Source organism: Sarcophilus harrisii, chromosome 4, assembly GCF_902635505.1.
Source record: "Sarcophilus harrisii chromosome 4, mSarHar1.11, whole genome shotgun sequence".
NCBI lineage: Eukaryota > Metazoa > Chordata > Mammalia > Dasyuromorphia > Dasyuridae > Sarcophilus > Sarcophilus harrisii.
Genome location: NC_045429.1, coordinates 141890576 through 141915743, shown reverse-complemented (window position 1 = coordinate 141915743; position 25168 = coordinate 141890576). Strand labels below are relative to the sequence as shown.

General features: G+C 36.5%; 1 protein-coding gene across 1 annotated transcript in view; it reads left to right on the top strand.

Annotated features, from left to right (window-relative positions):
* The first annotated feature begins 1567 nt into the window (after positions 1–1567).
* The window catches only part of MTHFD1L (methylenetetrahydrofolate dehydrogenase (NADP+ dependent) 1 like), a 197632-nt gene continuing 174031 nt past the window's right edge, over positions 1568–25168 (top strand). The window contains exons 1-7 of the mRNA XM_031937629.1: positions 1568–1888; positions 10805–10889; positions 13826–13876; positions 13959–14012; positions 16595–16719; positions 18256–18356; positions 19642–19778. Of these exons, the coding sequence (XP_031793489.1) occupies positions 1617–1888; positions 10805–10889; positions 13826–13876; positions 13959–14012; positions 16595–16719; positions 18256–18356; positions 19642–19778 (825 nt within the window). The 5' untranslated portion in view covers positions 1568–1616. The remainder of the gene's footprint in view (positions 1889–10804; positions 10890–13825; positions 13877–13958; positions 14013–16594; positions 16720–18255; positions 18357–19641; positions 19779–25168) is intronic.

Sequence of the window (25168 nt, the reverse complement as noted above, 5' to 3'; positions counted from 1 at the left end):
AATAAGTATACATGACCAAACCGTTATTTTGCTGTACAAAAAGAATCAGACTCTGAAATATTGTACAATTAGCTTGTGAAGGAAATCAAAAATGCAGGTGGGCATAAATATAGGGATTGGGAATTTAATATAATGGTTTTTAGTCATCTCCCAGAGTTCTTTCTCTGGGCGTAGCTGGTTCAGTTCATTACTGCTCCATTGGAAATGATTTGGTTGATCTCCTTGCTGAGGATGGCCAGGTCCATCAGAACTGGTCATCATATAGTATTGTTGTTGAAGTATATAATGATCTCCTGGTCCTGCTCATTTCACTCAGCATAAGATTAATTTTTTAAAATAATTTTACTAATCAATATTAAAATCAGAGAATCTAGTTTATGGTTGTTCTGCACTTCCTACGGCCTATTAACCCTGAATCACTTTCAAAAATTGTGAGAATAGAGTTTGAGTTTCTCTCTGTCTCTTCCTTATTTCTCTCCCTCCTCTCTCTTCCTCTCCTTTTCTCTCTCTCCCTTTTTCTCACTGTCCCCTCCCCAGTTAGGTTCATAGGTAAAACCTTGCTTTGGAATTGCAAAGTTTCAGGGAAGTCATTCCATTAATTTTAAAACATTGTGATAGAGGAATGCCAGGAGATCCTTAAAAGGAGCATAAAGTGGCAGGACAACTGAATTCACAACCTCTAAAGTTCAACAAAATCTAATATTATTTATTGGTCCTTACCAATAACTCTCTCGGAAGGGTTTCCCTTTAGATTTCGCACCCATTTAGATTCTGAAATTCCACTTTTAACAGATAAGACCAAATGACTAAAGAACTGGACAAAGACCCAACCCTGGAGAGTAAGAACCTTGTTCGGGGACAAGGAGTGGTTATAAATAGGGAATCAGGCGAGATTAATGCATGAGTTAATATTTGCTGTGCCGTAAGCCCCTTTCTTTGCCAGTCTTGAGACCGCTAAAATGCTAAATTTGCTACAAGTTTTTGAAAACCACTACGCTATTTCTCCCCTCTCCCCCAGTTTGTGTGCGGATCCCTAGAAAGCCCCTGACAGGGAGTCGCAGGCTATTTTCAGCAGAAGCCCAGGATGCTTGTTGCTTTTGTAAATGTTTTGGTTTATTTTTAGCCATGCGCTGCAGACGAAGCTGCTCTCCCAGAAGAAGGGATTATGTATAGGAAGGGAGTGTGCTTCAGCTTCAGCATCAGCATCCCCTTGGCCTCATGTTTCTGAAACGCCGTGCTGAGGCGGCGCCCTCGGGATAGGAGTCGGGGCAGCTTTGATGGTCAGAGGCCGCACAGGCAGGTGCTCGGACCCGGGCCCCCGGGCCGTCCCTGAGCTCGGCGCTGATTAGCCTGCCCAATCTTCTGGGCGGAGTGCCCTCTAGGGGGCTGGCTTCGGGTCCTCTAAGAAGGAAGCGCCCGCGCGCTAGTTCCCAAGAGTTCCGCCCTGCCCAGCTCCGCCGGCATCGAGCCCCAGCAGTGAGTAACTTGGCGCAGCGGCATCGCGGCATCACCGCCTCGCGGGAGGACCCTAGCAGCCCAGCCGAGCAGGCATCCTTGGCTCCAGAGCCACCAGAGGCGGCGGCGGCGGCGGCGGCCACAGCATCTCCAGCCCAGCCATGAGTACGAGGTTTCCAAGGGTCCTCCGACAGCTCCGCTGGGTGCAGCAGCCCCCGGCCCCTCGCGCTCCCCGCGGCTGCCCGCAGGGCATTGCCTCCCGGCCGCTGCTCCCTCTCTGGGAGAGCTTCCAGGTGCCCTGCCGGGCCAGCGGCAGCGCGGGCGGCGGCGCGGGCGAGGGCCTGCGAGGGCAGCAGCGGCTGCGGGAGCCGCAGAGCGGGAGCCGCGGCCGCGCGGGCGGGAAAGCGCCGCTGCAGCCGGACGCCATGGTCAGGTGAGCGCCTCCGACCCGCTAACTTTTCCCGAGCGCAGAGGCTGTAGGCGGAGAGGCCTTTGCTGCTTCCTCCATCCCCTTAGGCGGCGGGAGAGCAGCGGGGAGCTAGCGGATGGCGGGGGGGACGTTGTGCTTAGCGACTACTTGTTGGAGCCGTCAGCCGGCCCGTCTCAGGGGGCCGGGGCGCCTTCTGCGGCCGGCTAGGCTCGCCCAGCTCCCCACGTGCGCCTCAGGGCGCCGAGCCGGGGCACGGGTCGGAGCCGCCGCGGCGTCTCACAGCTGAGTCTGATGCAACCGCGTCACGCCTGCGAGGCGGAAAGAGGAGGCCCTTTCAGACTTGTGCCCGCGGCCGCTTCCCGCCTTCCCCGGCCCGAGCACGGGCCGCTGTCTGCCCCGGAGGAAGGCCTGGAGTCGGGCGGGGAGGGGAGGGCGCCCACCTCCTGCCCTGCCAGCCTGGAAAAAGCTCGTCCCGCCGGGGCGGCGCTTCCCAGCTAGAAAGTTCTGTTTGTTCTTCCATCCAGGGGCTCTGACTGCCAATGGATGGCCAGCCTGCCCTGGCAGCCCTTGCCGTGAATCATGTCTCAAAACGTTCCAAAAATACATCTGAAAGAGGTGTTTTATTTAATAGGATGGTTTCATATTAGATACATTTTGGAAACATTAACTCTAGATGTTTCTCCCTGGTGACATGCCAGGTATTTTTATTTATTAACATTACATTAGAGGCAACAAAGTGTCTTCTTGAGGGATGACCGGGAAAAAGCAATTGTCGCCGTGCAAGCTAATGGAGAGGGGATGCTGGCTGGTTGGAGAATCTTTAAATGGGTAAAAACGACTCATTTGTTTAAAAAAAAATCTTTTTTTCAGGCCCTAAAATATCTGAACTTGTTAGTATTTGGGGGACTTATCCCCAGCTGTGGAGTCATCCTACCTACCTAGAAACGGTACAGAGCTTTTTTTTTTTTTTTTTTTTCCATTAAGGCTCATCATCTCATGCTTTAGTCAGAAATAGATATAGTAACTCAAAAGGTAAGATCTTTTGGTTGGTACAGCCGTTTATGGAGATTGATTAGGGAGCAGTATAATGATGGCTTAGTTACTACCAATACTTAAAATCAGTGACGTTTTTGGGTTAGTGCGTACCTACCTTGTTTGTCCTCCCTGCAAAAGTTGCTGCCTCTTTGTGCCTAAGCCTTAGCAAAGGGTTTCAATGAATTTGTCCCAGGCCAAAAAATAAATAAATGACTAGAAAACCTAATTGGTTCTGATGTCCCAAATTTAGATATCTATCAACTAATGAACACGATTGATAAAGTTATAGACTTGAAGCTGAAAGGATTCTATTTGGAAGTATTATGTTCATGTAATTGTTTCATTATTGTTCCTCTAAGACTAGTTTAAGGAAGATTACAGAAGCTGCTCCGCCCAGTTCTATAACACCCAAAAGTCACCTGAGACCAAGAATTTGGGGTGTGTGAGGTGATTGGGATGCTTTGAGACCCAGCCTCTAGACAAAACCACTGCCACCTGAAGAGACATAAGATTGAAAGTGAATAAAGGAAAATTGAGGGAGTGGGATAGGGAATACTGAAAATAACAAAGATCTCTGGAAGAATTTTGTTCTCCAGCTCTAGTAAATAAATTCAGGCTTCTATGAATAAATGCTGCAAAAGACTACTGCTTGATGAGACAGGTAAAATATAAGGAAAATATGGAACCACATGTTAGTCAAAAGAGAAATGAGAATTGTGACTTCAAAATTTAAGGCCTGCACAGCAAAAATGCTTGGCAGGATAGAAAATTAAGTATGACAAGACTCACTCAAAGAAACATAAGAAAGAGTACATTTCCAATCTAGAAGAAGAAAAGAAAAACAAAAATTGAAACAAAATATGCTCCTTTATGTAATCAACATTTCAATCTCAAGGACAAGATACTTAGAGATAACTTAAAGGTCATAAACTTCCCAGAAGAACACATTAAATAAAAAACCTTAACACAATAATGCAGAAAATGTTAGAAAAGAATTACCCAGAACTTAATATAAAAAATAAAATACCAGTTGAAAGAACTTAGTTTTCCTCCAGGAAAATACCCAAGGCTATAAACTTGTAGTGTATATAATTCAGTTCAGAAACAAGTTATGCAACTGATTGGGAGAAAGACCTTTAATTGCAAAGGAAAATAAACTTGAATGGTGTAAGATTATTCTGCACCCACCTGAAAATGTTGGAGGGAACAGAATAATGCCTTTTGAAGAAAAATTCAGCATTACTTTGCCTGCACATTTGAATTTAACAGTACATGAAAAAATATGGATATTCAAAAAATAAAGAGGTGTTTAAAATTTTTTAGCCAAAAAAAAAAAAAAAAAAAAAAACAGCTCTGAAGGAATTTTTTTTTGTTTTCAAACACCATAAATAACAGAAATTTAGAAATGAATAAATGCACCAGTCAAGGGTAGTCCACAGTAACAAAATGACAGCAGAGAGACCAGTAAGAACCTTTTTTCTAAGTATACATAAGGTGAACTTTGGAGCTAACAGTGAAGAGGCAGGCATGGGTCATTATGGACTGAATTGGGTGACATTTTGCCCATAAGTGAATTAGTGTTTTGGTTTTGTAGGATTGCATTGCAACTGGGAGGGTGGATGAAAGCTGCATTGGGAAACAGAGAAAAAGAAGAACATGTTAAGTACCCACATCAAATTGAGGACTAGTAATGAGGAGAAAATAATCTTTGTGTCAGAAGGCTTACAGGGAAGTGAGTAAAGTTAAGAGGGGAAGAATTAAGTAAATTCTGGTGGGTTTTTATACAGGTCTTTTTCTGTCAGTTTAGAGAAGTTGGGAACTTGAACTTGGAATGTAGGGGAAGGTTTATGCTGGTAGAGGGGGAAGATAATTTATTCATTTATATGGTCAGTTTTTAAAGGCTACTGACTTCTTCTTACACTCCTTTCTCCCCCTCATTTTACATATAAGAATACAGAAACCCTGAGGAGTTCTTTGGTTGGCCTGGGGATACTGTGATAGTAATTATTGAGTCCATTAGCTTCTGTATACACTATTTTTCCTACTGTACTGTAAAGATTGGGAGGAGGTTGAGATCGGAGTACCTAGTTTCCTTTAGAAAAAGATATTGGTAAAATCAGGGTCAAAGCTTTTGTCTTTGTTTAAACCTAATTTTATTTTGTTTCCATTTAACAAACATTTATTTAATGAAGGTCAGCATGGTCTAGTGGATACTTTGCTGGGTTTGGAGTTAGGAAAAGACAAATTCACATTGTTCCTACATTGTGGGACTGGTTCAAAACACTTAACTTCTTTCATTCATCATTCAGTACTTAACCTCAGTTTCCTCATTGTACTTTCTTACCTAGGTTGATGGGTATGGCCTCAATTGAAACAACCTCCCCAAAATGACTGAAAAGAACATAGGGTTGGAAGTAAAGCTTAGCCTTTGGAGAACTCTTTGAAATCTATTAGCTGTCTCTACTTGTGAAGAAAGAGAAAAAAATCACTTAACCCTTTTGAGAAATCTTGTATGTAAAAGCACTTTGTTAGTCCCTTTTCTACCTCTAGTTGTTTTTAAGTATGGTATCATTTACCAGATTCACATAATTTTTTAAAACCTTGTATCTGCATTTCCTGTCTCTTCATCCTCTCCCTTTCCCTTGCATGTAATTTGTATAGGTAGCTGGAGAAAACCTGTTAGAGTTGTTCATAAAAGTAATAATATATGCCAGCTAGGTGTTCGAGCAGATAGAGCACTAGGTCTGGAGTCAAAAAGACCCAGTCACCAGCCCTTAATCCAGTCCAGCAAGTGGGTCAACTGGTGTGCTACCTAGCTACCTCATATACATTATTTTCAGAGGAGTAAGGGGAAAGGACTAAGTATATAATGCCTTCTATGGGTCAGGAACTGTGTTTAGATACTTTGCAAATATTATTCCCATTTTACAGTTGAGGAAGCTGAGGCAAAGAGGGATTAAGTGATCTGCCTGGGGTCACATAGCTAAATGTCCAAATCCATATTTGATCTTTGGTCTTCCTAACTTCAGGCACAGTGCTTTATCCATTGCACCACCTTGCTGTTTACTCATTTTCAGAAATTAAAGTAAGATTTGGGGGCAAAATGTACTTTTTTAATTGAAAAAGTTGAAGATTCAGTTATTCTTTTTACCCAAGCTATTTGGGGCAAGTCCTAGAGAAAGGAATCATATCCATTACAAATTGGTTGCACTTATTTTCTGATATTGTTAAAAATTGTCCTATTTATGAGAAGTTTATATATTAGTACTATGGATTTTTTTTTCTTCAAGCTCACACATATACATTTTCAAATCAAAGTCAAGCTTCTGTTATTCTGTACATTCTATTAACAAGCATCTTTTAGTCTTGGTTACTTTTTATCCCAGATAAGCTCTGATTCCATTTTGTCAGACTCTTTTAAAATTTTCTAAACTTAGAAGCAAACAGGAAGTTATTTGTTATCTATCTCCTCTAGTTTTGTTGAAATTTTTCAAAAGTGAAACTCAGGGAGCTATAGTATCTTTTTGTTTACCTCTAGGATTAAATATAACCTGACCATTTCTCACGTTTCCAGCTTTATAGCTTTGTTTCCCTCCTGGCACTCTATCATCCAGAAACATTGACCTATTTGCAGATTAAATGACTGATTATGAACCTTACACTTTTTTTTTAAAGGATCTTTGATTTAAAAGCTAATTGATATGAAATTGATTATGAGCTATTACATTTGTGCTTTTGGAGTCCTTTACCTCATCCACCATGTTTTATCTCCCCCTTACTCACCCCCATTCACTAAGTAGAATGATTATTATAAAATCTAAGTAGGTGTGTTTAAACTTGTTATAGTGGCAAAGGCTTTGAGTTGAAAGAGACTTTAAAGACTACCTAGACTGAACCCTTCCCCACATCTACCCTATCTCCCCAAAATTGAGTTCCAGAAAGTAAATGTGATCTGCTTATTGACTGTGTATAAAATCTCAGATTTGTGATGTAAAAAGAGGAGGATTCTTTTATCATCCATTGATATATGACATTACTGCTAATCAAATAATTATCACTAAACTTTAAGGCTCCAGTCAGAAGGCTCTTTAATAATTTTGTTTCTGATCTTAAGGCATTCGTTATACCTTATAGTAGTAGCTGAAGTCCAAGATAAACTCTAGCCCTTCTTTTGGTTTTTGCCTTTAATCTACTTGCTCAGACAAGCTTGGGCTGGAATGTTTAACCAAGAAAAAATGTTTGATTTCATATAAAACTTCATTTTATTTCCTGTCAGCTCTCTTCTGGAGGCTAGTTACAAGTAAAATGTCCATCAGGAGTTAGAGGGAAGAAAATAAACACTGGGATGCCTAATCCACAGCCTAGAAAACAGGTTTTGAATAATCCAGAGTTGTTACACCATTTGTGACTTTCATTGTTGTTCAGTCATATCTAACTCTTCATAACCTCAATTGGGGTTTTCTTGGCAAAGATGCTATAGTCTGCCATTTCCTTCTCCAGTTCATTTTACAGATGAGGAAACTGACACGAACAAGGTTAAGTGACTTATCTCTAAAAATAGAAATTAGAGAAACTAAATTCCCTACTGAGTAGAATGTTTAAACACTGGCAGAAAAGCTCTAATAGTGCCTTGCTAAATGTTATAATGAGGAACATTAATATTTCAGTTAACAAATTTCTTGAATTAAATCCATTGGGAATGCTGCTCTTATGTACTGTTAAAAACAAATACTCAGAAATTGCTCCAAGCAGAGCTGCTCTCCTTTGGTCTTTAAAATAACTCAGTGCAAAGCTTGTATCTCCTACAGCCTACTTGATGTTAAACAAGGCAGATCTCTAGGGAAAGTTGTGGAATCAATATTTGATTTTTTTCTATGTGTTCTCCTCTCCCCTTTCACTCCATTTCAGTTATACAATTCCCTTCTAACCTTTGCCTCTTAGAACTCTACTCTTTGCAACTAATGAAGCTCCCTCTTCTTTTGTTGTGCCAAAATTCCCTTTTTAATGTTGTGACTCAGTTTCTCTAATTGTTTAGTTATTCTATTTAGTTATTCTGCCTTAGGTTATAACCTTTCCCTCTTAATGTTTGAGAGAAAGGTTTTATAGACATCCCTTCTTAATGTTTGACAAGAGAAAGGTTTATCCATTTTAGATGCCATTGGAATATCAGTAACACCCCTCCATTAGGTTATCCCCATCTAGGTACCTCCACTATGTCATTGTTCTTGTTATTCTATAAAAAGCTTGCTGTCCCGATACTCGGGGCTAGACTCTTTGAGATGATAGTCTCGTCTAGCCCTGGGATCAACCATGGATCCATTGGTCCCAGTATTTCTCTCCATTTAATAAACTATTGAATTGGTCTCTAATCTCTGTCTTGCTCAGTTTCTTTGGCATTACACTTTGTCCCTTAAAAATCTTGTTTTTTTTTTCCTTCTGTCTCCTAATTGCTTTGAATTTCTAACCAAAGTCAACCCCTCTATTTGTGTAACAGATCTGAGGCTTTTTGCCCCTTTGGTCATTTCCTCTCATATCAAAATAATTCTAGGTACCAACTTCTTTCCTGGTCCCACAGTTCCCATCTTATATAATGTTTTCATTAATTCTACTACAACCTTCAAGTTATTGTCTTGTATTTTTTTCAAAATTCCTGAAGCAGGTAAAGAATGTCATCAAAAAAATGTATAAGGAAAAACAAGATGGGTTCCTTTTTTATCTTTTAAAATCACCCCTAGGTTAAAACTGACCTCTCCCAAGCATCTATCAGGTGACTTATATTTTCTTGACTCATAAATCTGATAACTTTTTCTCATTGCTCATGCTCTGATTGTTTCAACTACTCTCTTCCTTCAGAAATAGAAAGAAAATGAGCATTTATGCTAACTGATTTTACTTAGGAAAAAAAATTAACAAATATCTCATTTGGTTCTCAAAACAGTCCTGAGAGGTAGGAGCCATTTTTATAGCCTAATTTTTACAGTTGAGGAAATAAGAGGCAAAGAGGTATTTAATGATTTGCTATGCTCTTACAACTAGTATGTGGCAGAGATCAAATTTGAACTCGGGTCATTCAGATTCTGCCTCTTAGCAGACTTAAATTATTTAACAAAGAGTTAAACTTTTATCTTGGCCCATGGAGTTCTCCTTGACTTGAGCAAAACCGGTCCTTTGTGGTTCTTTTCCTACTTATCATATGAATTCTTCTCTGGGGGGTCTTCTTTGTGAGATCATGATGTCCTTTCTCACTTACTGATTGATTCTCATGTAATAATTTTCCAGTTTATAAAACCTTTGTCTTTTGGTCATCTTATCAACTCCTATTGTTTCAATTTATCAACATTTGTCAATTTATCCTATTCTAACCTCCTAAACTCTAGTCCCAAGTTTTCTGTAGGATATCTATACCTGTCTCAAGCTCATTGTTTCCAGAACAGAATTAATCTTCTTACACTAAACTTATACTACCCTTCCCCTAAATCTTTGTTTCTGTTGAGAATCACCCAAATTTATAACTTCACAGTTATGCTTAATTTTTATCTTGTCAATTTCTATACCTTGGTAATTCCTTTTCCATACTATTTCTCATGTCTATTTTCTTCCATGTTTCCACTACCCTAGGGTTCAGAACCTTATTGTTTCCCTAGACCACTGCAATAACCTCCCTACTTCTAGTCTCTCTTTTCTCTAATTCATTCTTCACATAGTTACATATATTTTAAGATGTAGATATTACCTTTTCACATTACTGTTCAAAAAATTTTTAGTAAGTTCCATTTTCTCTAGAGAAATTCCTCAACTAAGTGTCTAAGGACCTTCACAATCTAATTGCAACCCAAATTTGTAAGTTTATTTCATGGTACTATCTATCATAGTCTGATTAAGACACATTCTTCATTTACTTAGCTTTTCCTTCATGATTTGAGCCAAACTCTTAAGTGTAGCTATGGTTCACATTTAAAAAGATCTGGTCCATTCTGCTGCACTTGATGCAAAGTCAGCAAAACATAAGCCACAAGCATTGATGTCTGAAATACCTTATCTTTAAAGAAAACTCTTCCATCTGGACTATGCACTGAACATCATCTATAACAGTGACAAACATCTTTCAGCATACATCTTACTGCTTATGTCTAACTACTTGCTAGTAATCAGAGCCTCAGTGAACAAAGTAATCTCTTGTTACGTCTATACCAGAGTTATCTATGATTTTGACATTTGTATGGAAGACTTCTTAAATAGGAAGAAAGTATTTTACTCTACTGAATCAAATGCTTTTTATAATCAACCACTATAGTGCAATCTTGTATTCACTATACTTTCCAGTTAATGTGTGACTGGTAAATGTAGGCTTCTGTAAAATATTATCCTCAATAAGCATTTATTAAGAACCTACTATGTGCTTCCTAGGCACTTTGCTATGCTGTGCAAAAAACCACTTGTCCCTTTTCCTATACCTTCATGAAGAAAGCCTTTAATATGTGAAGATTCTTTTTAAATTTTTTGTTGATGAAAAAAATATGTATCTGGATCAGAAGATAATAAAATTCTCAGTCTTGATAATGATCTTCCCTCTCAGACTTTGTTTTGTGTCTCTCCAATGCATTTATAGAATAAATCATATCAAGAATTCTTCACTGTTGAATTATCCACCTATTAGATTATAAGCTAATCACCAAATTTTTTTTCTTTTTAGCTGTTTAGTATTGTGATTTAGACATAATTGGCACTAAATGTTTTTTGTTACTACTAATTAGTTTTTCTTTTCATCCTCAAATTCATTCTTCCCACCTCATGTTATTTCATCTTCTTTTTATATTTTTTGACAAATTAATATATTATTGAAATGTCTTTTGTTTAACTGAATTGTGTTTCTTCTCATTGCAGAGAAATAATTCAGAATTCAAAAGAAGTTCTAAGTTTACTGCAAAAAGGCACTCCTACGTTTAAGCCAGTACTTGCAGTTGTCCAGGTAAGGTTAAGAATATCATTTAGAATTATTGTTTTATAATATATTTCTATTTTAAATTTCTTACAGAAGCTTAGTTTTGAAATCAGAGACTAAGAAGGAACAAATAGCTTTTGTGTTTCTTATTTTTAATGTAGTCTAAAAAGATCTGATCACTAATCAGATCTCTGCAGCATTTCAGCACAAACTGTGTATTCTTTGAATTACTTCTGGGGAGGAATGTTCTAAAACATAGTGAAAGAAATTTACCTGATTTTGATCTGGAAAAAAATAAGCTTCAGTAGATATTTAAGTGACAAAAATTGAGGACACTGATGGTACAAAGATATGATACTAACTAGTTTATTATGGCCAGAGCATAGACTAACTGTACATATCAGTCAATCCTGAGCAGCAGTTTCAACCACATCATATAAGTATTCTTTTATATATAATAACATTATTATAAACATTAAAAGGATGAATTAGAATTTCAAAAAGAGTAAATAAGGGAAGGTGATGGTTTATAGACCAAAGAACAGTTGGCTAAAAGGGAAAATTGGTATCAAATAAAGCAGGAAACTAGTAGGGAGCTATGATATCTAAAGCTATAAATTTGCAGACTGACAAAGTAGCAATTAACCTGATGTCTTGGCTTAATTTTCCAAACCTTAGCTAGTTCCCTACCCTGCTCATCTTGAGCAAATGGGAAAAAAATAAAACTGAACCATAAATACTTATTATAATATTAAATATGTCAAAATTTTATACATTTCAGTGTTTTAGAGGGAAATTATTAGTTATTGAAATTTTCTAATGGAATCCTTCACTCTTCCCACCACATGGAATCACCTGGTCTATAAGGTGGTAATTGAGCTGGTTCATTCATTTCAGTTAATGTCTGACTCTTCATAACCTCATTTGGGGTTTTCTTGACAGAGATGCTAGAGCGGTTTGCTATTTCCTTCTCCAGCTCATTTTACAGATGAGGAAATTGAGACAAATAGGGTTAAGTGACTTTAGCAGGATCTCACAGCTAGTAAGTCTCTGAGACTTGATTTGAATGTAAGAAATTGAATCTTCCTGATTCTAGGTACAGGACTCTTAGCACTACCTAGGTGCCCTGAGCTGGTTCTATTTTTATTTATATCTATATTAAGCCCAACACACTACTCTGCATATAGGAAAGCTCAAAACTCCTCCTTGAAGTTTCCATTAGACTACAAGCTCCATCTCATGCGGGAACTCTGAACCCTGGCCATCACTTTGAAGAAGCCTCGGGAAGCCCTGGGGGTCCCTTCTTGTTTGGACAACACTATCTGTTGCAGTATGCTGATCTTCCCGATTGTGACTTGGAGCCAAATACTTTCCCCAAATCATTTCTGTCTCACAGTGACTTTTCACTTCCTGTAAATGTTGGGGCTGCCTGCTAGTTAGCAGCAGATCTTGTCTCTGATCCTGTTTGCTTTTTTATTGGTTTGGCTGGGCCGCCTTCAGAAGCCTTTGTGATTGTGCCGGCTGCCTGTCCCTGTCACACTTTGTGCTGATGTTAATGTCCCTGAGTGTACCCCCACCAAGTCTTTGAAGAGAAAGAAATTTCTACTTAAGTTCTTGATTTTTTATGCACTGTGGACTCTCAGAATAATGTTTGTAAGTAAGTGAAGAAAATGATAAATTTTTGTTAGAAGTAATGAAAATAGGTATATAGGGTTTTCTCCCATTCTAATCACAAGATACTCCCCCCACCCCCACCTGAAAATTAAAGAGTCTGTGGATCCTAAGTTAGTAATTTCTGACAAGATATGATATTCACCTATACTTTGAAATCTTAAGTATGCTTAGAATTAATTTTTATTCAATTCAATAAATATTTAATGTTTTTTTCCACATCTTGAAGGCTAGAGGTGTTGGTACCCTGAGATCTAGGATAACTCCATAAAATTCTTTGGCCCTGCCTTTATACAGAGTAGTCTGAATTTTTTTCTTTTTCTTTTATGAGGTGTTTACAGTATTTAAAAAATGAAATATAATGATATTAGATTACTACACATGGATGTTATGCATTTCTATATTTCTGAACTTTTTTTAGTCATTGGCCAACCTTTGCCTGTTGACTACAAAACTCCAAAAATATTTCCATTTCATTTCTTATGCCAATCCTTCAGATATATATCAAGTAATGGGAAAAGTTGTGATGTGGAAGGAATAATTCTTTCTGTTCTCCTTTGCTTATCTCTCATATGGGAATAATAATAACACCTATCTCCCAGGTGGTTGTGAGAATAAAATTTGTAAAGTGCTTTACAAACCTTAAAGCACTATATAAATACTAAGGTGTTTTTGTTTTTTGTTTTTTGCTGAATCAATTGGGATTGCTCTCATCTGTAAAGAGATACTGATGATACTGCTGTGCCTGTGTCAGAAATTTATTTATTTATTTTTAATTATAGCTTTTTGTTGACAAAACATATGCATGGTACACCAGAAATTTAGCAATAAATGAAATGTATTTAATGGTTTCTTTTGAGAGTCTGTATAAATTCATTGAAGAATTGTCCTCTTTTGTATATTCCTTCTTTTCCTCTCTATTTTATCATCAAAGACATTCTTTTTTCCCCAGTATATTTTTACATGTTTCATTAAATATTTTTCAATTACAAAAAGTTTCACATTCATTTTTTTTGTAATTTTGAGCTCCAGATTCTCTCCCTCCCTTTCATTCATTCCCTCTTCTTGAAGAGCCAAGTAATTTGATATAAATTATACATGTGAAGTCATGCAAAATGTATTTTCCCTAATAGCCATGTTGCAGAAGAAAACACAGCCCCAAAAAAACCCCACCAAAATTTAAAAAAAAAAAAAAGATGCTTCATAGAACTGGAGGTTTATTCTTACTAATTGCATATTATTTCTTTATGTGTGTTTTAATGTATTTTCCTCTCTTTTTTTTTCCCTTCAAGGTAGGTGATGATAATTGGATGCAGGAGATAAACCAGAACTTGGCTGAAGAGGTAAGGATTGTAGATTTTTGTTCCCTTATAATTTTAAATAATATATTTAGGTTTTTAAAATAACCTTATTCTTTCTTTCCAGGCTGGTCTGAACATTACTCACATTTGCCTGCCTCCTGACAGCAGTGAAGATGAGGTAATGTGCTTTTGTCTTTGTTTTATTAATATTGCCGGGTTGGAAGAGATCCAGCCCTTTCTTGTGGCTAAGAATATAAAAGGAGTATCTCTTCCACTTGGTAGAAATAGTTTTTCAATTTCACCCATGTAATTTTAGTTTTGTGCACTAGATCTCAGCATTTTCATCTTTAAAATGATGTTTGGATTGGATGATTTCTAAAGGCCTTTCTAAAAAAAAATTCTATTATGTGATTAGATTTTAGTTTGATTGTATCAAAGACCTTTGTGCTAAGTGGTATGCTCTGGTGAGATTGAGGTTAAATAAGATGCAACTCCTTCCCTCTAGAAAGTTATCAAATAATTGGTCAATAGAAAATTCAAGCAATGAGTCTTTATTCACTTACTCTGGTTAATATCTCTTTAAGGTGACTTTTTTTTTTTTTTTTTAAGAATAAACTTCTGGACAGATAACAATCAGCAATAGTTAGGAAAAAATTTAAGAGAGAGCAGGTGAATAAATTGGGCATGCAACTAAAAAAACTAGATGAAGAACAAATTTAAAATCTCTGATTAAACACCAAAATGGAAATCCTGAAAATCAAGTGAGAGATTACTAACATTGAAAGTAAGAAAACTATTGAATTAGTAACTAAAATGATAAAATCTACTGGTCATCCTGTCATCTGGGGGAGGGGGTAGGGGGTAAGAAGTGAAAAATTGGAACAAGAGGTTTGGCAATTGTTAATGCTGTAAAGTTACCCATGCATATAACCTGTAAATAAAAGGCTATTAAATTAAAAAAAAAAGTAACAAAAATGAGGTGCTGGTTTTATGGGGGGAGGGGGAAACTAATAAAATAAACAAACCATTGATTAATTTGATTTTTAAAAAGAAGAAAAATATTACCAGTGTCAAAAATGAAAAGAGTGAATGTACCATTGATGATAAAATTAAGGCAGTTATTATTTATTTTACTCAATTATATGTCTATTGGCATATGATTGTTATTATTATTATTATTATTATAATTATTATCTAAGTGAAATGGATGAATATTTACAAAAATATAAACTTCTCAGATTAGCAGAAGAGGCAATAGAATACTAAAAGTGTTATTATTCAATTCTGATTGTTTATGACCCCATTTGAATTTTTCTTGGCAAAGATACTGGAGGGGTTTGCCATTTCCTTCTCCAGCTCATTTAACAGATGAGGAAACGGAGGCAAATAGCGTTAAATGACTTAGTAGCAAGTATCTGAGGCCAGATTTGAACTCAGAAACATAAATCTTCCTGACTCCAGGCCTGGCATTCTATCCACTGCCCCACCTGCCTAGTACTTAAATAATCCTATGTTATTTTTTCTAAGGGCTAAGCCTTTTCTTGCTTCTAGGGATGCAGAAATTCACCTTCAGAAGAAGCTAGCAAGATTGGCATCCCTCATTCATTTTCTTTTTATATTTGAGGTTGGATGGGAGACATAGAAGGGATCTATTTACTGAGGAGGAGAAAGCCAACAATTTTTAGTATGCATAGATTATTCTATTGAGCAATCTTTTCTTCAACTTTTCATCAGACTTCCCAGGGTATGTGTTTTGAAAATTTAAGAAATATTTATAGTAGAGAAATATTGCCAACTTTTTACAAAATAATAAACATGGAGACAACATAGTATAATGGGAAAATATTGTATTTTGATTTGGAAGACAAATTCCGGTTCTTCCACTGACTTAGCTGGACAGGTCACTTGAATGCCCCAGAACCTCAGTTTCCTCATCTGTAAAAATTCATGGTTTAGACTTGAACCAACTAAGGGTCCTTCCAGCGTATAATATTCTGTGATTCTAGTTGTCCTCTACCAGATAGGGTCCTCATGCAATGGGTACCCAACCTAAAATAAGCTCAATTAGAGCCAGCAGTTTGATCGCCAAGTCAAAAAGTAGTGAATGGCATAGTGTCCAGAATGAGGGATGTGATAGTCCTGCTCTACTCTGCCCTTGTAAGACTCATCTGCTTCATTCTTGACTGTTTTGTGGAATATTTGCTGTATTTAGCTCATGGAATGAATCTATTAATAGAGGTTTGCCCTTTGCAATTATAATAAGGTTGCTTCTTGGTCTTCCTCCTGTGGAACTTAAATTCCATGGTTGGCAGGATGAAGAGAACACTTTGAGAATAGCCCTCTGTACCTCTTAAGTATTCGTCATGCACTGTTTTTTTTTTTTGTTTGTTTGTTTGTTTGTTTTTGTTTTTAATATAACTTTCAACTTTGTGTTCTCATTTAAGGCATCTTAAGTTAGTTTTTTTCTCCTACAGAGAGTCCTCTACAGGGCTTTGCAAAGAGTGGACCTCAAGAAGCCTTTGTAAAATCAAATCGAATCATGGAAAGGAAATTTAATGTAATTCCCTGAGTAATAGAGGATGTCATGTTTTTATTGAAATCTTGTGTCATAGAAAACGTGGAGGAAAATAACTCAACACTGCTTTTCTTTTTACTCAACGTTCAGCACAGAATAGGAATTCATTTTTAAAGCAAAATTCTTAATAAATGTGTGGTTATTGGTTGTTTAATCAAACAAGTATTTGATATTTTGCAATTTAGATAATAGATGAAATCTTGAAGCTCAATGAAGATGTTAGAATTCATGGCCTTGCCCTTCAACTCTCCATCAGTTCATTTAGCAACAAGATACTAAATGCTTTGAAACCAGATAAAGATGTGGATGGGTAAGTAGTCATTATTATTTGTTGAATATAACATTTATTAAGTATATGGAGAAATTAAATGGCTTTCAATGTTAGTTAATTTTTAGTATATGATTTTTTTTCACTTAGTTTTCTGTTGTGTGTGTTCAAGTCAAAAAGAAAGCGTGAGAAATTATGGAATCTGTATAGATGATTTGATTCTTTGTAAGGAACAAGTTAAAATCTTTGATGAGGTTTCTTCTGAATCACTAAGTTGTCATTTAGTACATTACCCACAATAGCCAAATTCTCTTTTTGCTCCCTTGGTTGTCCCCTATGATTTATTCACCCAAAGACCTAATTTCCCAGCAATGTATATTGCAGCTTCTCCAGTCCCATTTAGGACCCAAAAAAACCAACCATAAAAGGTTTTCTTTTTAATCAAAATCACACACACAAAAAACCCAAAACAAAAAATGTCTGCTTCATTAATTTGGATCTCAGAATATTATTGGATTGATAAAACTTGAGTAAGCACATGCATTATAGCAGTAGGAATTGCCATTTGTTAATTATTACATAGTAAAAAAAACTTCTCCAATTCACTATCTGATATTTGACATAAGACACATTAATAAAATTTTGAGGTGTCATGGGAACATGCCATCTTGAATTGAGTCTTGTATTAGGTTGATGGAAAATAGGAAATTTATGTATCTTGTATTCTTTCTTTATAATTATCTTTACTGAGTTTCAATTGATCAAGAATGGACAGAAGCAGCTACACCTAAAGAAAGAACACTGGGAAATGAATGTAAATTGCTTGCATTTTTATTTTTCTTCCCGGGTTATTTATACCTTCTGAATCCATTTTTCCCTGAGCAACAAGAGAACTGTTCGATTCTGCACACATATACTGTATTAAAGATATACTGTAACCTATTTAACATGTATAGGACTGCTTGCCATCTGGGGGAGGGGGTAGAGGGAGGGAGGGGAAAAATCGGAACAGAAGTGAGTGCAAGGGATAATGTTGCAAAAAATTACCCTAGCATGGGTTCTGTCAATAAAAAGTTATTAAAAAAGAAAAATAATAATTTATTATCCTTGACAGAAGAGAACTAAAACTTGAAATTGAGTTTATCACTTTCAGTGATTGGTTTAAAAATTTTTCAAATAAGATGTCCTTATTCTGCAGTTGAGGAAATGGAGGGAACAGAATTTTAGTGACTTGCCAAGGTCTCACAAAATTAAGTCACAGAGATGCCACCCACATGTTGATGAATGTGTGGGCTTTGTAGATTTGGGAACTAGACTTGAAGCATTAATTTAAGATTTAAAAACTAAGTTATAACTCTCATTGCTATTTCCTTGTTGGCCTGTGGGGGTCAGAGTAAATACACTTCTAGCAGTGTTTTTTACAAAATAAATTTCTTTCATTCTCTGCTCAGTTTTAATCTTATTTTTAATTATTCAATTTATCAAGCACTGGCTTATATTTCCTTTAAATGTCTCTGCTGAATTTAATTGAATATTTGCTACTATCTCATTTACATATTTTCTTGTTTTATGCCTCAGGGTGACAGATATAAACCTAGGAAGGTTGGTACGTGGAGATGCCCATGAATGCTTTGTTTCTCCTACTGCCAGAGCTGTGATTGAACTTCTTGAGAAATCAGGTAATAGCAAAAGTAATAGTAATAATTGTCATTTAAATAATGCTGAAGAGAGAGAGGAAGGAAAATAGGGTTCAACTTGTGTGACCTTCCTGGGATCCTACAGCTAGCTCTTGTTAGAAGTTAGATTAGTGCCCAGGTATTTTCTGACTCTTAGTCTAACATCCTTTTCATTATGTAATAAATTATTGTTTATTTAGTTCAATGAAATAGGAGCCTAGAAGAACCTTGTCAGTGTGTAGCCTCATTCTAAGCAGTGCTACCATTCAGGGATTATTTTCAGGTTTATCCCATTGGGCTTGAATTTTTCTATGTTTAAGATAAAGATATTGGTATTTTCTGCTTTACCGAGTGTTTAATTTAATGAATAAGTGATTATAGGATATTTAGCATTAAAGGTACTATTTAATTATAGCACACATAAAACCTTGATTAACTGGAACTCATAAACCATTTACTTTTAAAAGGAAAAGAAAAAAAGAAAAATGACAAGATTTTATCAAGGATTTATTAGAGTCAACTTCCAGGACTTGTCCCGGGGTCAGTGTACACAGAAAGCCCAGTTTCCTCCACCATCTATATTTGTATTATCAGAGTCTCACCCTCAAGGTTCTACAAGAACTTTCATTATTTTTTTTTTATAAAGAAGAGAATTATGTCCTATAAGCTATACTTTTTGTGGATTTTTTCATGAGCATAAAGGATATGAATGAGAAAATGTATTTTCAGAAAAGGAAGGATAACATGGACAAACCAACTACTGTCCGGGTATCCACACACTGTAAAAGTAAGAGTCAGAGGAAAGCTTTTCTCATATTGGATTGATTCTCTTTGAAGGAACTATGGGAAAATGTGAGGAATAATTATACTGAGAAGAATGGGTATTGGTTACGTTCTGTACCAGTGGAAGGAATTAATCACATTAGTAAGATAACAGATCTGTTGATACATAGGCTGTACTTTCTAGGGTAGAGAGAGTACATTTTTAGAATGCATTATAGGGAGATTTTTCCAATAGCAAGAGTTGAAACAAAGATTTTTATCAGTCAACCTGATAGTTTATTTTCTTAGAATAGCCTATTCTCTAGGGGTGAGGAGAACAGAATGTCCCACTCCCCAGAGGAGCATTCTAGGAGCGATTGCTCTCCTGCTGTTTCTCCATCATAGATTAGTTCCAAGTGGTTTCATGTTAAAAGTGGAACGTTTGTTTCTTTACATTTAGAACTCCTAGAAAAGGTCAAAAATCTTGATGATAATGATAGATTGGGACTTTTTTGTTTGTTTTTAGATTTTATCATAGAAGGAAAGAAGGTGCTGGTGGTAGGGGCCCACGGACCTTTGGAAGCTGCCCTACAATGCTTGTTCCAGAGGAAGGGAGCCATGACAATGGTCTGCTCATGGAAAACTCCTCAACTTCAAAGCAAGGTAAGTAGCCCCCATGAGGTAGTCCTGGCAGGACAGAATTTTGAGTTATTTCCTCAAATTTGGAATTGGGCCTAAAAATTTTTGAGAAGGTAGGTTGTGAAGTTTGTTATTTTTGAGTGGCAAGTATCTTCCCAGGAAATGAAAATATTAAGAATAATTGACCTTTATGTAAGAAAGAGCCATCCCCAAGGCCAGAAATCCTTAAAATTTACAGGTAGCTATTTTCAAGTAATTCATATAGTTGTCAGCTTAAGACTTAAGAGAAAACCTACTTTGTTGGAAGTGGGACACTGTGGAACTCCCAGATACCTTTCATTTCCTGGTGTCTGTCCAACCAGGATTGGGGAAGAAGGGAGGAAAGTGAGTGCCATGTTGTTTTATTCAGAAAAAAAAGTAGGGGTATGACTCAGTCAACATAAAAGGGATTACTAAGTACAGTCACCTGGGAAGAATTCTCTGAACAGACCCTCTGTTGTCTGCTGAGTGAAGTCTATTTTCTTTTGCCTAACATTTAAGACCATTCTGCTCAGATCCGTCAGCATATGGTAAACCTTGCCTTCCTTCTCCATTTCCCCAACATACAAAAGTTTGCTCCTTGAATCCTTTAAAGCCCAATTAAAATGTTACCTCCTCCATGAAGTCTTACTTTATTCCTCACTTTGATATTGACCGTCACCACTCATGTAGCCCTTTGTCCTGAATCTGTAATGGATTTGCAATGTATGACTCTATCCTAGTTACTTGTATTTATGTCAAAAAGTGGATGGATGCTTTAGTGTATCTTTGCTTGAATATGGTCATCATCCCTAATTGGTTCTGATCTTTAGATTGTAATCATGGTTCCGTGCTAGCTGTTTTCCTCCAGCTCATTTTAATATACAAGAGCCTTCTGTTCCTAAAATGCTTCTAGGATAGAAGATTATCTAAGTGCATTTTATTCCATTAAAAAGAGAATGATTATCCTGTCTTGGAGAGTCTAGACTTTTAATAGTCATCATGCATTTATTACTAAATGTCTGTACTGGGTGCCCAGCTATTGTTTTCATGATTGACCAGTCTGGGTTGAAGACTGATCTGATTGATTATGGAGCCGGTGGTCTGTAGTATGTTTCTCTGTCAAGTTTGGGCCATTATACATTACAGGGAGAGAGACATAACGGCCTATTTTCTTTTCCTCTTACACTTCCCACCCTTTCCAGGCACTAGGCTTCTGCCACTCACTCCCAGTTGTTTGGACAAAGTTCTTTCCCCTTCATATCCTGGCTCTTCTCCTTTGTTCCACTCCTCCCTTTCCTTCTCCATAATGAATCTTTAAGTCTTCATGAAATTGGAAAGTAGATGATTTTTTTTTTAAAAGTTAGTGACCTCTGTTCTCTGTTGTATTGCGTATATGTGCTGACACTTTGAGTCTGACATATAAAAACTGGCCTCACAGATTAATTTTTTTTTCTAAGTAGTCTATTTGTTCTCTCTCACTTCATTTTTCAAGTAGGAGTTTACCTGTCATGTAAAAAATTGAAGATGTTAATTTGTACTTCAAGTAAATCTTTGGAATGATGAAATTATTTGATTTAATCATTATTTATGCTCTTGGGATTCTTGCTAGAGTTTGGCACAATCCCTATCTAAAATACATGTGAGGGTGGTATATGACCACTTCATAGTAAATACAGTCTGGATCAGTTAAAAGTTGAATTAAGATAGGAGTTTTTAACCAATCTGTCGTCTGGAGTCTAATGAAGTCTTGGGTGCTTCCATTCTCAGAAAAATACTTTTATGATGAAACTAAATGTATTGAATTACAAATTTCAGTTATATTGAAATAGTTATAAACTTTTAAAACCAGACTAGATAAAATAATTTGGGTTCCTTTAGTGTATTAAATAACAAAATGATGCATTTAAAATCTAGGCAAGTTAAAGAGTCTAGTAACTGCAATAATTTTAAAATAGTTATGGGTATATACTATTTCAAGATACCTGTAACAACTCATGTGAATATGAAAGTATCTGGGATTTCAATCAATGACAGTCATGAGGACAATTAATACTACTGTGGTTTGCTGTCTGTCTTCCTTCCAACCAAGTTCAAGGATTTGTGAAATGTGTTATTTGGTTGTTTTTCAGAAGTGTCTGATATTTAGTGACCCCATTTGGAGTTTTCTTGGCAAAAATATTGGAGTGATTTGCTGTTTCCTTCTCTAGTTCACTTTACAAATGAGAAAACTGAGGTAAACAGGGTAAAATTACTGGCCTAGGGTCAGATTTGAACTCAGGAAAGTGAGTCTTTCTGACTCTAGTCCAGGAATACTCTATCCAACATGCATTTAGCTGATAAATCTGAACTCTATCAATAGATTTCTTGAATTGTAAAGGAGGGAAAAGGACCCACATGCAAAGAATTGGAAAACAAGTAGAAACCCATCAGTTGGGGAATGGCTGAATAAGTTGTGGTATATGAAGGTAATGGAACATTATAGTTCTATAAAAATAATGAACAAGCTGATTTTTTAAAATGGATTTCTTGGGGATCTGTGGACCCAATCTAAGAACCCGTAGACTAGATGGCTTCTGGGGTCCCTTCTGGCTCTTAGAATTGATGAAAATGGCCAGTTGCCCATCTTACATTGTCACACATCTCTGATTTTTGAACTTGATTGAAGGGTCAAGCTACTTTTCCAGAGATTGCCACAAGGTGGCAGCCAATTCAAGAAAATTCAAATGGACCCATAATATTTTAGAGTTAAGTATTTTGGGTTCAGAAGCTCAGTGAAAAAGAAAACAAAATATGCCTTGAGCTGAACAGCTGTGGTGAGAAGAGAAAATACCTTCATTGGCAACTGAATGCTTTCACAGCTGCCACAGATGCTTTTGCTATGTGATTTTTATTTTTGAAACAATGTGGCATTTTAAGAAATTCTTTTTATTGTGTACATCAATCCCTTCCCTGATCTTTTATTTTTAATTGAATCTTCAGTGAAAAAAGTCATTGTCACTTTCTTTAAAAACAAAAAAAAGTTTCTTCCCTAATATCTTAATTTTTCAAAATAAGCATTTTTGAGGCTTTTCTATTGGAATCATGTAAATTTGAATATACATATACATGTTCTTATCAAGAGCCAATATAGAAACACTTGAAGCTTGAACATTCATAGTTTTACATCTAGGGTGTCATGAATCCTATACATGCCAGTTACCAACCTCTGTCATTAACTTCCTGTAGCAATCTCTCTTACATTTTACTGCCAAAAAAAGGCGTGAGGTTCCATATGTTTGCTTTCAAAACTTCATTTTGGCTCTGGGATATGGAATGGTGTTACTTATAGTTTCCTCTCCTTGGCCTCCTTCCTTATTCAGATTAGTCTGCTAGAACTCAAAAACAGAGGCCTCTTGTAGCTGTGACTTAAGCAGTTTGCACAATGTGAAGTGCAAATCCTGATTATACCCTGCATGAGCGCAGGGCATCTTTTTTCTTCTTCCTTTCTTGTCCTCGAATTTTGACATCCTTTCCCTAGTCCTTGGTATTTCCACCAGAATGATAATTTTCAGAATAATAATCACATTTATATAGGTTTACAGATGATTTCTTCATAATGACCCATTGAAATTGGTGGTATTTACTTAAGTACTTATTATTAAGTATTATTATTATTTTTAATGTACTTAATCCTCATTTTGTATTTAAGGAAACAGACCTAGAGATCATTGACTAACTTGAGGACAGTCAGACCCAGGAATTGTGCCTCTAGTACTATGTATTCATCAGGTTGCTAATGAGGTCTCTTTTTAGGTATTCTTGAATCTTGCAATACTGGACATCAGTCTCCATTTAATAATTAGTTATTCTGGAATTTGGATTCATGACTTATGGTGGGAGGGTATAACAGGCAAAAATCATATTCATCCACAGACCCAGCTTCCTAAAGGCCAAAGCCACACTTATATTCTCTGTATCAGGATTTGGTGAAGTCTGTAGACCTCTTCTTCCAATAATGTTTTTAAATGCATAAAATAAAATATAATATTAAAAAGGAAACTAATTATATTTAAATACAGTTAAGTGGGGTCTGTTTAGAAATAAGTTCCCAGATGCCACTTTAAGAACCCCTGCTCATACATGGTTCTAAAGGAAGAACACAAATTTTAATTAGTCCACTTAGCTTAATTGTTTATAGGTGTGTTTTTTAACTGGCTTTTTGACATGTGGAATTTGGGGAAAGCAACAATAAGCTTAAGATACTATAGGTACAGTGAGTTGGAAGAGATCCCAAAGCACATTTACTAAGTGTTAATTGTAGCTGCCTCAATGCTAGACACAGCCATGAGAAATTTGGTCAGGAATTTCAGGTGAGGCGTGAATTTGGGGGAGGGAAGGAAAGAGGACACCCAATTTTTTTTTTTAAAGGACCAGTTGATAAAAGCACGTAGCACAGTGACTCACCTGTAGTAAGTTCTTCTTCTTTTTTTTAATTATAGCTTTTTTATTTACAAGATATATGCATGGGTAATTTTTCAACATTGACCCTTGCAAAACTTTCTGTTTCAACTTTCCCTCTCCTTCCCCCCACCCTCTCCCCCAGATGGCAGGTAGACCAATACGTGTTAAATATGTTAAAGTATATGTTATATACTATATATATATATATATATATATATATATATATTTATATATATATATATATATATTTATACACACACAGACATATCCATACAATTATTTTGCTGCACAAGAAGAATCGGACTTTGAAATAAGGTAAAATTAACCTGAGAAGGAATCAAAAATGCAAGTGAATAAAAACAGAGGGATTGGAAATGCTATGTAGAGTGGTTCACACTCACTTCCCTAGAGTTCTTTCGATGGGTGTAGCTGGTTCTATTCATTATTGAACAAATGGAACTGATTTGGTTCATCTCATTGTTGAAGAGAGCCACGTTCATCAGAATTGATCATCATATAGTATTGTTGTTGAAATATATAATGATCTCCTGATCCTGCTCATTTCACTCAGCATCAGTTCATGTAAGTCTCTTCAGGCCTTTCTGAAATCATTCTGCTGGCCATTTCTTACAGAACAATAATATTCCATAGCATTCATATACCACGACTTATTCAGCCATTCTCCAATTGATGGGCATCCATTCAATTTCCAGTTTCTAGTCACCTGTAGTAAGTTCTTAATAAATATTTCTTTCCCCTCTACTTTCCAAAATATACCCACTCAAGTAAGTTTGGGAAATTGAGCTGGCTGCCAAAAAAGGATGACATATGTCCTTCTGATTATTGTTCAGCAAACTTCTTTATTGTGTGGGCCAGTAATAAATAGCTAAAGACTTTTACAGCTATTTAAAGGCTTTTTAAAGAGTACTTTCTGTAAATGACCTCATCTGATT